The 12512-nt window shown below is 37.4% G+C and overlaps 1 protein-coding gene across 7 annotated transcripts in view; it reads right to left on the reverse strand.

The window, feature by feature from the left end:
- PPFIA1 (PPFI scaffold protein A1) overlaps positions 1-12512 on the reverse strand; it is a 54819-nt gene that overhangs the window by 19222 nt on the left and 23085 nt on the right. For 3 of the 7 annotated variants that reach the window (XM_086472281.1, XM_086472280.1, XM_086472278.1), the window contains exons 8-16: positions 11547-11681; positions 10354-10437; positions 9655-9786; positions 7267-7329; positions 5924-6003; positions 5531-5663; positions 4651-4874; positions 4033-4267; positions 101-252 (exon numbers count right to left, since the gene is read on the reverse strand). In XM_086472281.1, the coding sequence (XP_086328407.1) occupies positions 101-252; positions 4033-4267; positions 4651-4874; positions 5531-5663; positions 5924-6003; positions 7267-7329; positions 9655-9786; positions 10354-10437; positions 11547-11681 (1238 nt within the window). Of the gene's footprint in view, positions 1-100; positions 253-1054; positions 1085-4032; positions 4268-4650; positions 4875-5530; positions 5664-5899; positions 6004-7266; positions 7330-9654; positions 9787-10353; positions 10438-10906; positions 10982-11546; positions 11682-12512 lie in introns of all 7 variants that reach the window. The other 4 variants (XM_086472282.1, XM_086472279.1, XM_086472277.1 and 1 more) reach the window with 3 other exon arrangements.

Below are 12512 nucleotides of genomic sequence, written 5' to 3' on the forward strand. Positions count from 1 at the left end.
ATCCTAAAGGCTGAACAGCTTTGCAGTTTTAGGACTTTATTCTGATAATCTGAAATACTATGCTACTGGTAGGTCTGACTTATTCACAGCTGCTACTTACTTTCTTATGTCCCTAATATCTTCATGGCTCACTGTGTGCAAAGCTCCTTTCTGGACTCTGTCCAAACGCAAAGAGCGAGGTGAAGAAGGTGGTGATGTCTCACATTTTATCGTAGTTTTATCATCTCGTACCTCTTCTCTAGAAACTGGAGACTAATGGAAAATGAATGAAAACCGGAGGGGTTAGTGGGACATGCCAAGACACGAAGGCAGTTATCAACACTACCCAAAATACTGAAAGGAAAAATCAATTATTTCAGTGTTGAAGGATTACTCTGGCCCTTACCATTCTGCAGTTGCCTATTTTTTGTTTGACTTCTTTCTGGATTTTCTGTTACCTTCAGAGACAAACTACTAAATTTCAGTCTTAGCTAGCGAAACGAGCAAGTAGCACTCCTCTTTTATTCATTCATAGAGCTAAGAACTAAAGTAATGCCTTCAGCACCATGAGACTAATATACCTGACTTCAGTTTAAGCAAGTGCAGAGACAGAAAACCAAAGAGTCCTGTGAAAAGAAGGCATCTCGATTCTCACTGTTATGTGCTTAGACAATCATTAGCAAGATTACCAACTCTATGAAGTCAGTTTTTACATACCTCTGGCTGTGGCTTAGCTTAAGGTTTGAACAGAAATTAAGACTTATTTGTGTGTGTACTAACAGATCTTAAAAGTTAAATATTGTTTCATGAAGATTGCAAAACAGTGGTTACAAAGAGAAAGCCACACAACAGTCCCCCACACCAGCAAAGAAAGCCAAACAAAAAAACCAAAACAAACCCACACTTCTGTTAAGATGATAAACCATTTTATGTTTAACATCAAAGAGCATATAATCTTGCTTTATTAGAGTTACCCTGCAAATGCTTTCTTTTGCGTCCCTGTTATCCATTAACGAGTTTGAGGACAAGAAAGGAGACGAAAGGGCACACCAGTAAATAAACTAAAGATTTTTACCTTTCTACGGTGTTTCCTTAAATCACTAGGCTGATAGATGCATGCAAAGAAAAGAAATTTGGAAAAGCTGTATTTATTGTAAACTGTAGCAGAGACTGAAACAACTAGTACAGACAAAACATATTAGGAAAACTATAAATAACGATTACAGCAATGGCACAGAGAAAGATACAGGGTATGAAGTACTCTTCAAATCCCACACTTAAATGTATCACTGAAGAGGAAAAAAGGAAGAAAAAAATAATCGAGACTCATAGCTGGCTATCTATGACAGTACCACAGATACTTGACTGTTGGTACCATAGCCAAATTAGCACTCAAAACATGCCTTATCTTCAGCAAGGAAAAAAGGACATGTAGGCGCACGGCGTTGCTTTTAAAAGGTGAGAGCATTTCCAGCCACGTGTCAGGGCCTTGCGCTGAGCCACACAACCCACGTGGCAGCCGCAGCAGGCTTAACGCGGTGTCTGCACCAGTCCCTTCTCACACCTTAGCGATTTCTGCAGTTGCTCCCTACACAGCACAAAAAGCAGCCATTCTTTAAGAACTGTGAAAGACAGAGTGCCAACAGTAGCTGATTTCTATACAGTAACGGTATTCTGTTCTTTTTACTAAGTTTAAAGTGCTGGAATGTGAGTAACAGTCTACCACCAGTTTATTTTATCCTCCCTCCACACTGTATCTCACTTCCTAGGTACTTCTGACCTCTGCCAGCGCACAGAGCAAGGCAGCAACCTTGAGTTACATTAAAAAGTTATCAAATTATTCAGACCAATGCTGCCAAGAGTTTAATATAGACAAATTGTTTATCATTGCACCTGGTGACAAAGTATTTCAAAAGGCTGTAACCAAAAATAAAAGCCAGTCCCCTTTGAAGCTGGGGAATCATGCATTGTTTCCCTCCCACAAATGACAAATTTTAATCACTTTTTTTATTTAGAATACACGCAAAGGATGCAGCATTGATATGTAAAGTTTTGTTCAAGCTGACCATAGAGTACTATGCTAAGAAAACCGAAGTTCATATAATCATAGAAGGGTTTGGGTTGGAAGAGACCTTTAAAGATCATCTAGTCCCTCCCCAAGTTCTTCAAAGCACAGCAGACTCATTTTACCCTTGCTGATAACCCATGAAAATTGAAGTGTTCATGGAATGAAACATTTTTGTTTCATATGGAATGAAAACCGTCCACAAGAACGGTTCAAGAGAGCTGTAGGCTTCACAATTTATCATGCTGATGCTTTTTAATTCATTTTAATCACGAGGGTTTTCCAGCTAACTGAACTGCCTAACACCACTACTGCAGTTAGCATTAAGCTAATTTGCCTACGTGACTATAAACTAATGCAACTTTCTATTAAAACACTGGGAAAAAGCAAACACAAGAATTCAATCTGATAATTTGCAGTAGGTGTTCCAGAAGTTTCTAGAAATCTCTCGTTCTGTAATTACAGAAGCATAGCTTCTTGTTTTCAAGCTTTCACAAAAGCTTTCACAAATCAGTTGCCAGGTACAAAAATGTCAGACAAATGCAACTGCAAACAATGGATCAAGTGCCTTTGATTCACAGTTCTTAGGGTCTAAAGTGAACTTAATTACCGTTTACTTTTGTTCAATTACAACAGATTTTAACAGAAAACACACATTATTCTGAGCTGGTTTTCATGAAAATAGTCACTTGAGTTTTTTATGGTTTTCTGTAAGAGAAGTACTTTGCTTAACTACTTATTATCGCGAAACATTAGAATATAAACACATTTAGAAAATTGTTAGTTTCTGCAAAAGAAGTGTGCTCGACCCTGGATATACAGCTAGAGCTAGTATAAGGATTTTTTTTTTTTTAATTCAAGAAAGGCAAAGTTATTCCTTTTTTTTAAAAAATAGACTATTTGGTATATGTACACATCCATTTCAAAAAGCCAGCAGTGGTAGTTAGCTGAAGCACTTATTTTTAAACACTCCTATAAGAGATCTGAATGAGCCAAGTCAGTCATTTACAGTCCGCCTGCCTTACAGCGATGGGTAGCATTCCTTGGCTGCTGACTGCTATGATACAGGCATGTTACAAGTACAGTAACCCAAGACAATAAGGTATAGTACGTATGGTGTTGCATGTACAACTAGTAAGTACAGTTTCCAAATGCATACACAAATCTGGAGACAAGGAAGTGTACATAGAACTGAACTGGAGAAGGAGCTTTTCCTGGTGAGTACTTGCAAATAAATACCTGTATCCAAGATGCTCCTTAGTGAAAGGTATTCCAAATAGGAGAAACCGTTAGGTTGGCTTAACATTTATTTAAAACCAAGAAAGTGGAAAACTTTTGTCTTGTTTTTACAGGTAGATTTACATGCATAAAGCAGCTCCTAGAAGGACTAATTTTTCTATGTAGTCATATGAATGTCAAAAGAATGGATCCATCTTTCTCTATTCGCTGAACTGCTAAGCCCAAACTGCTACTACATCAGCTACTAGGTGTAACGGATACTCCTCTGACCTACCAGTCTTAATAGGCTAAAAGAAGACTTGCTCATCAGTATTAAAACAGCTGCGATACCTTCACAATCTTCCAGTTTAATGCCATGTATGCAAATAACTTTTTAGCTGAATATTTAGTGGAATAGTGGACTGCTAAAAATAAAGTTTAAAGCAGAGGGAGAAAGTGGTTGCTGTACCAGGGGTGGAAAAGAAAACATTATTTCTTCTAGGAAGAGGAGTCAGAAGAAAGACCATAACAACAGAAAGAATACTTAGGCATGAGATGTTGACCAAATAATAGACTTGAGTTCTGAACGTTTTTCCTAATCATTATGACTGTATCTTACACTTTTTATAGAAGTTGAAAGGAAGCAGTAGAAAAACCTAGAGAAAGGAAAAATACAGCTGAGTAAGAAGGAGAGGAAGGGGAAATCAAACAACCCATTTCCTAGAGAAAAGGAACACTCTTCTGAAAAATTAAAGTTAAGGGATACTTACCAGTGTCATGATACCTAGTCTGTCCACTTCCCGAGCTGGACTATGTGGAATCCGCCTTGGGGTGGAGCGGCCACTGCCAGGTGGGGAAGAACCAGCAAGTGAACCACTTGCATAGGGAGGAGGAATGGAGCTCATGGACCGGAATCGGCCATGGGCATCCAAACTTCCACTACCCACTCTGCTTTCAATCTCCTCTGCACGCTGCTCTGTGTTTTCCTTTTCTTCTTGTATAAGCCTAAAAGAAAGAAAAAGTTTTAAAAGAACATGACATTCCAACAAGTACCATATAAACAGAATGGCTGACTCGGGCATCAGAATGAAGCAGTACTTATCAGACAAAACAGCCACACTGAAAAATCCTCTAATCCCATCTGAAAAACAAGTGGTTAACAGCACTGCTATTACCACTGTGCAGGGGTTTCTGTCAAACCAGTAACATCCAATCCCTTCCATGAATGGGACTGAAGACAAAGAACCTGAAACAGGCAACCTCGTTACTTCTGTCAGCCCCCCCACCAGGAAACTGAACGGGCAACCACCATTTTCCAAGTAACCACACAGAAAGGATTTCTAGTGTCACTCATTTTTATCAAATCCTTAACAGCAGACAGGCCATACCTAATCTCCTTGTTGATTGCATCCAACTGTTCTTGAAGCATCATGGCCAAAGTCTGAGCATCAGCCTGACCGCTTGGCGATAGCAGATCAACTGAACTGAATATAGTCTCCCTATCATCCTCAACATCAGACACATCAACATCACTTTCAAACGCTTGTGCCACATTTGCCAATACACTTGCTTGCTGGGCTCGCTCCCAGTCCTGCTCGTTCAGTGTCTGAACCTAAGAGAATGAAAAAAATAAAAAATTCAAACTCAAACGGGAAAACCACGACATTTCTACTGTTTTTCAAGATGTTTAGAATAACTTTTAAAATGTCCACTTACATGCTGAATGCATCCATCAAGACAGCCATGTTTAGAGAAATGTAAAAAAAAAGCTATCATGTAGAAAACTTTGCATCTTATAGTTAAGCCAAATGCAAAAACAGAGAGCTCCACTGAATAATTAAAATATCACATATCTTGGCTATATACACTACAAATTACAGCAGAATTTTGCTATCAAGTCCAATGAGAAGTTTGGAATCAGCTTTAGGTAATAAGAATTGCGTTTCCTAAAAGGGACTTGAAATTGCTTGCAGAGCAGTAACGTGTTAAGAGTAGCCTATAGACACAAAAGTAGGACTGTTTCACATTCTATTTTACAGGCTTCTCATAATTAAAACAAATTGGAGTTCAGCATCACAATTTTGCAATTATTTGTTAACAATTAAAAAGACCAGTAGTTCTGCATTAGTTAGCAAAGCAGGATCTATAACATCTAACTGTTTACTGCTACGTACTCCTATTCTAGAAACTCCTTGCAATAGATTAGACTCATCTAATCTATTTTGTTGCCGAAGTTTTATTTTTATTTTGATTTCAGAGTTCTATTACCTTTGAAGGTTCATCTCTGAGAGCCGCCAAACGCCCTTTCTGGGGACGCCTTAACACTGATGAGGTGCCATAGGAGTCTGTGTGACTGTCAGCCACAGATGCAGATGTCAGAGGGTATCTGAAATCTGAGCGGCTAGAACATGAAGAAACATTTCATTCTTACAAAGGTAGAGGGAAGGGGGAAAACAAACCAAAAAACCCATCCAAATGATTCCTCTTGTCCCACCAGTGCCGTTTTTTTTTAAGCAGTATAAAACCTGCTTTGTATGCTCTATAAAGAGTAAGTCTTATACCTATGACTAAAGGATATTCTGTTATAATAGACAAAATTACATTTAGCAAAATTACTTTAAAGAAATTAGAAAAAACTAAACTACAATTAAGTGCTGGTACCTATGATGAAGCGATGTGGCTCTGAGTCTCACTTGGTCATTTTCAGCCCTTAATGTTTCAATATTTAATACAAGTTGATCCTGTAAAAATAAATAGATAAAACACATAACAATATGCTTAAAACCAGTGCAAAATACCAATTTATAAACTAACACTTTTTTTTGGATCTCATTTCTATGAAAGTCAGAAATAACAGATTTCAAAACATACCCTTCAACGACAAAACATAAAAACTATTTGTTACACAGAATACAGCACCATCACAAAATGGTGTCCAAGAATAATTCTGTTGCCTCTCTACACTGTGACTCCAGGTAATGACAATATGTATTTTAAAAACAGCTACTAAATAAAATTCAAATGCTACTAAATTTTACCATAATGAAGCGATAATATTTAATAAGAAACGAAGATTTTTCAAGCTCTGTGCACAAAAGGTTTTAAACGCATTCACATTTTTACATGCTCTAGAAACTCAATTTCACAACGGAGAAATCCAATGAATAAGAAAACAACGAAAGACTAATAAAAAGTGGCTGATGATAAACATCTGTGCCTTGGGTGAAAACGGCTGGCCTCCACATACAAAAATTCAAAGCACATTCTGCAAAGTATTCTGAACGCGTTCTTCAGTTTATTACAGAAGCACAGCCCCTGCAGTTTGGCCTGGCTGCTTCCTAGAATGATTTGGGGAGATGCAGTCCACCTGCGATTTAACAAGCAGTAACAAGGATTATTTCAGAACAGATAGCGTGACCACACCATCAACTGCCACTGCTTAAGGATGCAGAGAAATGAATGGCCCCAGCACTATTACTCAAGAAGGGAACTTGGCAGTTCCAGGACAAGCAGAGCACCAGACAGCTGCTATTGCAAAGGAGCAGCCAAGTCTAGTCTGTATTTCCTCTCCCTACCCCCCAATTCTTACAACTTCAAAAAAAAAAAAAACTTTTATCTGTCAAACAAGCATTTCATGGTTATCAATGCTTTAAGAAAAAACTTACGAGAAAATACCCAACATTAAAAGTATTTCTCTTTTCACTGTTCAAGGTCATACATAAACCAGTGTAAGAATTCTACACAATCTTCAGACTCTGGCAAATTACCAGTATCTCCAGCCACTTTGCATATTCAGAAGTGTGTTAAGTCTGAGTAAAAAGCTATGTATTATCTATAAAATCATAAAACTGAGGCACATAATACCATAAAATGAGCAATAACAGCTCCCTACTTTTAAACAATCAGGTAATGTTAGGTTTTATGGGCGAATTTAAATGTGGTCCTGCTATGTAGCAATGCAGCAATTATTTTCCAGCATAGTATTTCAGAAATGCGTATTATACCTTTTCATGCTGAAGTTCCTCTATTTGTTTTTTTGCATTTTCAATTTCTCGAAGAAGTGAATTCTAAAATAAAACGTATCACAAATTATCTACTTATAAAATCTTAAACAAACCATAACCAAAAGGAGTACCAACACTATACAGATGCATCTTAAGTTACAGATACTTGATTGCTTACATCATTTCACTTTGATTATAGCTGACTTTACCCTTTCAGGTGTACAGCCCTCTACATAACGGATTTAGTAAAAGTTCCATAAAAATTTAATACCAATACCAGCCTTTTAAAGCTCTGTTTGACAAAACTAGTAAAAAAAAAGGGAATAATTAGGCAGCTAAAATAATTCCAAGTCATTCACTGAGCAGTTATTAAGGCACTACTGGCTGTTATCATTAGGTTTTCACTGTATTTTCACTTGCCTGCCCTACAAAATTACTACACAGTAATTTCTTGGAGGTACTGTACCTCCAGAACTGCAACACTCACTGACTTAAGGGCCTTCATTAACATCAGAGCTGTTGTCTCTACAATTATACCATGACTTCTAAGCAACTCCAGTAAATGTAAATACTTATTACTACTACTATCTCTACTCAAAGCATTTACAAATTCAGATGAAGAATCATCTGAGAATTAAGAAACATTTGAGACCTACAACAATGAAAGAATTTCAGCTATTGTATTTGACTGTAGCATGTGATACCAAGAAAAAGAACCAGAGATTCCAACTTCTAATAGGAAACTTAACTGGGTCACTTTCTTTTCCTTCTCCACCATTGCCAAAAAGTTCTGCTAAATACATTTCCTTGAGGTAAGTAATACCATTATTACAGGTTTAAGATGCAAATAAAGTTTCATAAGTGAACAAACAAATCATTCTGGGAAAAAAGCCCAAGTGATCTGAAGAAAGTCTTAAAATTTTACCTGCCTGTTTCTTCCCAACTTCTCATAAAAGAATGAGCTGGAAGCCACAGAAAGAATACTTTTCTAGAAGTGGTTACTCACAGCAAAGGACAACTATTTTTTCCTCACTATTCATGAACATAGTTAGGGTTTGGAAGGCAAAGGGGAGTTAGGGTCAACCCTAAGACTCACCCCAAAATTCAAGCATTTAAAAAAAATTTGCAGTCAGCTGTTTCTCAGAAATCGAATTTATACAGCCTTAAAGCAGCCTTGTTGATGTCATAACAAGGCCCATAACAATTTCTGAAGTATTAGGAGCAGTTGGTGATCTTGAAAATAGTGATGTTAACTTAAAAAACCACAAGACAAAGTCTGCAGCCTTGGATGCCAGATGACAAGCACCTTTATCATGAACTCAACGGAGGAGAATCAGTAGGGCTGACATTTGTTCTGCACTACTCGATTCCTCCCAGCTCTGAGGGCGCAAAAGCAGGGAAAAGAATGAATTGAATCTTTCTAATGATCTGAGGGGAGCACAGCCTTGGAATTGAGGAAAGACATGTCAGATACCTGACTGATGGTTTAGGGACAAGAACTGAGTTGACATAAATGCAAGAGAAAACAAACATTTATTAGAAGTCCAAATACATCATTATATATTGCAGCTGAAGCATTTTATTGCCATGACTTTAAAACAAAAGCCACTCAGCTTTTATTGAAACATTTCCCCAGATGGTCATTTCACCCTGCAGTAAAAGAAACCAAGTATTTTTTCAATCCACAATCAAGCAATTCAACGTCAGCGTCAAGCAAAGTGCTGCTTTAGAAGACACTGCTTTGTTCAATGCAGAATAAGGAAATCTAACTTAAAGGCATGCATGGAAGAAAAATCCAGAAGGACCTAGATCAAAAAGCAGAAGGGAAAGAAACAGAGTAATGTATGTCACAAGTTAGAAGATGAATTGAATACAGGGGAAAGCTCTGAGATATGCAGTGACAACGCAGGGAACAGCCCATTTATAACCTGTCTCAAAATGATCTACCTGAGAAGAAAATGCAAGATTGTTTCAATTTGCAAGAATCCCAGGATGACTCAGGGCAACTGGTATAGACAAAAGCAGTAGGAAATAAAAGAAACTAAACTGAAAGGGAAGGGTCAAAGTTCTAGTCCTTATTCTTTAGACTTCCTGTATTACACTGGATGAGGCTATTTATCCAGTCCACACCAGTTAACTAGGAAAGAATAAAGCTTCTTAAAAGACGCCTTCTCAACACTGTAGTACAACGGCCAGGGTCGACCTCAAAAAAAAAAAATTAATTTAAGAACATATTTCCAAAATCCACACTAGAAAACAGCCTTAACAGAAACTACTTATAAGGACTTAGTATTTAGTTACTGAAGTCACAGACAGTTGCAAAATACACAAAACACTACAGAATGTTGAACATCTAATTAATAGATATGCTGGAATGTGACTTGGTACCTTATCTTCCAAGGCAGCCATCCTTTCCTTGAGATGAAGCTGGAGCCTTTCGTTAGATTCAGACAGAAGCTTATCAACAGTTTCTGACAAACGTTTATTATGCTCTTCATTCATCTTCTCTCTCTGTCTAGCCTAAGATACACAAAAGCTACTGAAATAACTAAAATATACAATGTCTATAACAATGTCCAGACTGTAAAAACCAGTAAGCTTTCTTTAATCCAAACGCATTTTCTTTACTAGAAATATTTTCCTCCGTGACCCTGTGAGGGAGTATAAGGGACTCTTAAGACTTTAATAACTGTTTCAAGATCAGACATTTGAAAATCTGAGCTTACACTTCAAGAAAAAGCAAATTTCAGAACCAACTCCATTATTTATAACCTAGGAACCAATTTTTCCACAGTCATTTAATTCAGCAAGTTTTTGATCTGTCTTCTCACCAGAAAGTATGACTAGCAATTAGGTATTTCCGAACATATTTTCAAACTTCCATTTGAGACTCGCAGCTTTTTCTTGAGATTTAAGGTTAGTCATAGTACAGTTGCTCGAATGTCCCAACTACCAGCCAGCCTAAACTCTGGCTTTACTTCAGATACAAGAAATGAAAACAGCTTTGCTGCGTGGTAGGCAGCCGTGAAGGGATTAGATTCATTCTTTCAGCTTTGTATCGTATTATGTATGTATTATATACGGTACCCTTTGCAGTTCTTGATTCTTTTCTTCTAGCTGCGCTTCCATCTGTCTCAGTCGTTCCTCTATATTGCCATGTCTCTCCTCAGCCTGTCAATTTGAAAACAAAATTAGAATTTGGTGGTTGTTTTTTTTTTTCCTGAAAAGGTTTCAAAAGCATAGAAACACTGAAGCACAATAATATATCTAACATGCTTTGCGCAACTGCCATTTATGGTAATGCACAATGCAGAACAGATGCCTTTCTGTCACTAAAGGAACCGAGTAAGAGTTCACATGGTAAGTACAAAACGATGAAGCTTCTGACCCCTAAGTACCATGAATCAACTACTGTTTGCAAACAAGCTTGCAACAGCAGAAGTTCATTCATATCCCCAAGAATTAAAAAAAAAAAAACAAAAAAACAAAAAAACCCAAAACCAACAAAACCCCCAAAAACATCACACTAAAATGCATTTTCAGCTTTTCCTCACTAGCCTAGACAATATGACCCTTTGTTAGTAATCATGACAAAGCAGAAAGCAGCAAGCAGAAATAAGGACTAATACACAAATTCTACCTTCCTAAGCTTGGTGGTAAGTTCCAATACTTTAGCATCTCTAGCAGCAGAGTTCCCAGGAGACAAAAGGTCAGACTACAGAGCCAGTTAGGGCCAGGAAAGATAACAGGGAAAGAAATGAAACTAAGTCTTTAAAAGAAAATGCACACACATACTTGAAAAGGCTCATTTGTAGTTACTACATATAACTCTTCAGACTTCAATATTCCATTTGCAGCCTTTTAAAAATCTTAATATTAATGATTATCATTCTCTCTCTCTTGCCCCGCATTCCCCACTTGGTTAATGGTGGAAGAAATTTGGGGTTTCCCTTCAGAAACAGTTCTTGTTTTAGAAGGCTTTATGTCTATTATTGAATTCTAATAAAAAGCAACAAAACAGTAATTCAGAGAGACATTTTCATAATGTAATAGAGTTAACAGAAAATCTGCTTGAGTTCCAAAGAGCAGAAATTTTAAAAAAGTAGTAAATGAGTGCGTTCAGAGAGATGAATGGAAAATGCAGAAAAGGAGAAACATTTTCTGAACTAGTTGGGGAAAAAACAGAAACAGAATGTAACAAAATTAACACTAAGAACAGATTGCAGTAGCAGGACACTAACAGAGAAGAGAGTCTTGAGGACACTGTCCAATTGACCCACCTTTGAAAGTGCTGCAACTCTCTGTGCCAGCTCAGCTTCCACCTCCGGCAAGGTTTCAGCTTTTCTCAAAGTCTGCTGCAGCTTTTGCTCAGCTAGTTCTAGTCGTTCTTGCAATTGCCTATTCTTATCTTCACTCTACACAGGACAATGATCACCAAATGTTTAGTGTTAAAATTGTAATTAATTTCCATCAAAGAGGAAGGTAAGGATACAGACTGCTGCCTTTACTAGACCTACAGAGAATAAACTGTGCAAAATTGCTTTCATAATCAAAGATGTGGCATCCTCCTCTTTGTTACACGAGAAAATTTTTTTCTCTACAAATTTTTTCCTGCAGACAATTTTGTGTACTCTGAAAGCAACTGTATCACCAAATAAACATAGCTACAGTATGGAAAGCAGCATAGAACAAGTTGCAATTTTTCTAAGTCAAGGCTGTGCTAAGACTGAGTTACATCAAGGAAAAAATTCCTTCAGGTTTTAAACAACACTACGCACATTATCAGAAAAATTATTTTCATTTGAAGTGTGTCCAACTTCTATTAAGAGTTATACTAAAAGGGACTTCTCTTGTTGACTAAGAGCTGCCTGCCTCTAGTCAGAAACTGATTGGCTGAACAACCATTTCTGGCTTATACAGTTGGACTAGTTCATGTCAAGCACATGTCAAGTTTCCTCCAGCACTAAGGCAACATTCAGTTCTATTATAGTCTATAAAAATCACTACACACATTTTAAAACTGTTTTAGCTTAGAAGGAGTAATTCTCACACATGAAACTAAAGATGCTTGGATACACATAGAGCAACTTAAAAATCCACAACTAATAGGGACAACAGCCCTGCTGCACCATGATCAAGTGCACTATAATGCTCAAAACCATCTCCCCTCCCCAGTAAACTGTCATCTTCATTTCCAGGGTAAAACTCTGTACAACGCACTCCTCCAGTTACTGAAAAGCAATTGC

Source organism: Leptosomus discolor, chromosome 12 (assembly GCF_034619465.1).
Source record: "Leptosomus discolor isolate bLepDis1 chromosome 12, bLepDis1.hap2, whole genome shotgun sequence".
NCBI classification, from domain to species: domain Eukaryota; kingdom Metazoa; phylum Chordata; class Aves; order Leptosomiformes; family Leptosomidae; genus Leptosomus; species Leptosomus discolor.